Source organism: Brassica oleracea, chromosome C4, assembly GCF_000695525.1.
Source record: "Brassica oleracea var. oleracea cultivar TO1000 chromosome C4, BOL, whole genome shotgun sequence".
Classification (NCBI taxonomy): Eukaryota; Viridiplantae; Streptophyta; class Magnoliopsida; order Brassicales; family Brassicaceae; genus Brassica; species Brassica oleracea.
In genome coordinates, this window is record NC_027751.1 from 14,717,160 (window position 1) to 14,720,542 (window position 3,383).

At 29.9% G+C, this 3,383-nt stretch overlaps 1 protein-coding gene across 1 annotated transcript; it reads left to right on the plus strand.

Annotated features, from left to right (window-relative positions):
• The first annotated feature begins 651 nt into the window (after positions 1-651).
• On the plus strand, positions 652-2,332 carry LOC106340345. The gene is made up of 2 exons (XM_013779229.1): positions 652-788; positions 1,511-2,332. Exons 1-2 carry the CDS (start codon positions 753-755, stop codon positions 2,186-2,188), a joined length of 714 nt encoding a protein of 237 aa, XP_013634683.1. The 5' UTR covers positions 652-752; the 3' UTR covers positions 2,189-2,332.
• The last annotated feature ends 1,051 nt before the right edge of the window (positions 2,333-3,383 follow it).

A 3,383-nucleotide genomic window follows, 5' to 3' on the forward strand; every position in this document is an offset into this window, starting at 1 on the left:
TAAGTTCAAAGTAACAGAATAATAAAACAAAAACTAATGACAATGGAAGTTGCTGACTTAAGATTTCATACATGTCAATCAATCAGAGAGTGCTGTAATAACATATATCATATATGACATAGTATAATATATATATAATCGTTGACACTGTATATAAAAATTAATCTCTCTTAAAAGATAATAGATTTGTTCTTTTAAAGTATATTTCTTGAAATTTAAATAAACATCAATATAAATAATTAAACATCATTAATGTCCACGTTATGTACAAAAATGCCATGCATGATATATAGGTATAAAAATGGTAAAAAAACTGTCATGCATGGTTATATGTTTACATGTTGTGTATAAATTGTCATGCATGATAGTCAAGAAAAAGAAAAAGAAATATTAAGAAACTAAAAACGGTAAAAGTAAGAATAACGAATTATTTCAAGGAAGAGACAAAGTCCCCGGCTGAAGTGGGAGAGGTTTTAGGAAAGAAAGCTCAGTGCTGCTCAGAGAGAAAGGACAAATATGGAATCTAACCAAGTTTTCGAGTCAAACAAAATTAATCATTTTCCTTTTTTATTATTTTGTTTTTATTTTTTTGCGTATGACATGACATGAACGCCCATCTCCTTGTCCTCTCTTGCTGTGGGTTCTTCTTCTCAGCTATAAGAATACCCACAACATTTCCCCTGCAACGCCCTCTCTCTACTCTCTCCCCTTTCTCTCGCTCCAAGAATCTAGACAAGAACAGACAAAACAATATGGAAGAGTTGGGTTCTATTTGGTTTTACCAAGAGGTTTGTTCTCTTAATAATTTGCATGAAGATTATGTTCATGTCTTCGCATTTTTATGTATGAGCAATTCTAGAGTTCTATACCTTTTGAATTTGGCTTCGTCCTTCCGAATTATTGTGTGTCTGTGTAATTAAGATGTGATTAAGATAGTTAATTGGAGTTTTTGGTTTATAATAATTCACATTTGGTGTTTTTGAGTATTGTATCTTCTTCTTCTTTTTTCTTTCCGACATTTCACTTTTATTTCCGACATTATAAAAACTCTAAGATCTATGAAAATCTATAAGAACAAACCATTTCACCTACAATAATGTGACTTGTTGTACTTTTCTGCCATTTAACTCAAAATACTATTTTTCTTTTGTCTTTTTTTTTTAATTATTATTATTTTAAAATTTTAATTATTTTCAAGCCCTGACGTTTATATATATTTATGATTAATGTATGTTTGGTTTACATTTAGTAACGTTTTGAGTGAATTCTTGACCCCATGAACGCAAGGTTGTTATCTCACATCATTAGGAAAAAAAAAAGCCATTGCATTTAATAGTTTATCATCTTTTTCAATATACTATATATTTTTTTTTTTGGAGCAAATTCAGTATACTATTTTCTAGATGTTGATTTCTTCAATGATTCGGTTCGTTTTTTATTAACTAATTTCTGACTTTTAGTATTTTTTTTCATACAATAACTACTTTTAACATTTTGATATTTATTACAGAGTATGGATGAATTAAGACAAAAGCTTCAATACACTTCCTTTGAGCTTGAAGCTGTGAAAACAAAAGCCAATGAAGAATCAAAGCTTCATCAAGAAGAAGTGAACAGTCTTCTTCGTCTCCTCAAACTCGCTCGTCAAGAAAGAGACGAAGCTAAAGATCAATTACAGAAACTCCTCGCGATTAAAACTAACTCGAGCATCACTGAGTCAAACTCGCACGGCTCTTCACCGGTTGACTCGTTCCTCGAACCGGTTTCGTCTTCCGAATTCTCCAACTTCAACATTTTACTGGAACCGGTTCACCAAATGAAACTCAGTAACCGACCCGTTAACCGGGTCTATAATTCTCAGCAGAGACCGGTTAAGGTTGATCCAGCTGAAGCTTTGATGAATGAGATCATAAAAGGCAAAACTTTACCGGAGAAAGGGAAGTTTCTTCAGACTCTGATGGAGTCAGGACCGTTGCTTCAGACACTTCTTGTCGCCGGTCCTCTTCCAAGGTGGCGTAATCCTCCGCCGCTTCAACAGAGTTTCAGGGTCCCGCCGGTTTCGAACTCGTATGATATCTTGAAAGGTTGTTCAACGAAGACAACGACGTCAATGCTCAACTTCAGAAGTTGTTCTGTTCCTGGAATTGCTACTGGATTGGAATTTGCTAAGAGACAAAGATTTCATTAGTATTTTTCTTCTTGCTCTGCTTTGTTTTGGTTATTGAGTTAGCCGCCTGGGATTATATTATTTGTAAAGATTTTATAAATGGGGTTATGAGAGTTTGTGTGTAAATTGAAGTATAAACGATTTGAGATTCATGGATTTATGTATTCATGAATCTTTATTTCAAGCAATTACCATACATTGTCCTGATTCTTGAATCTCTATAAATTTTGCTTTAATCTATATTTTAGTATATAGACGATGTAAGTTTTTAAAAATAAAATTGACTCGATCTATGTTCTCAAAATACATTTATGGGTAAGAAATCTATCTGAGGTAGAATAGTGAAATAATGGATGACATGTCAAAATTGATGTGCATTACGTAAATAAAATTAAAATTATGTGAGAATTACATAATATGTAAGAAAGTTTTTCGAGTCTCTAAAAATATCGACCGTGGCCGGATAACGTACTGATGTCAATCAACCACATATTGAATAGAAGAAGGTGACTTGTGATTTGTGAAGTGGAGGCGGTCAGAGAGTTACAAACTTGCAATAATATTTTTATGAATAAACATTAGTTTCAGTGCTTATGTTTTAATTTGGAAACTAGATTCCGCGCGGATGTTTGTTTTCATTTTTCTATACATAAATTATTGTTTTAGAACATAAGTGTATATATTTTTAACGTTAACCATATGCTTAAATATTTATATAACTATTTCAAATACAATAATTTTATAATTTACATGTTATAATTAATCAATTTTTTAAAACCGTATGAATTTGTCAATTCTTATTATATTTTTATCTTATTGTATTTGCATTTAGTTATTAAGGAAATTAATATATTTATGAGAAAACATATTTGAAAATTATTTTTTATTTAATTTATGTTAAATTCTGACCCGTCTTTCAAAGCTGAATTTGTTTTTACCAATATTTTTTATGCTTATTCATTTTGATAATATATTATTGTCTATACAAAAGTCTAAGATGTGTTAATTTTTAGACATTTATTATATAGTTTGCTAATTTTAAGCCATTCTATCATCATATTATATTTTAAAATAAACAGTTTATATTTATGAAAATAAAATTTATAAATTTATCAATTGAATATACTTTTATCATATTTATTTAAGTATAATAATTGTATTTTAACATGATCAAGACTATAAAGTAGATAAAGTAGGATATAATTTATTTATTTTT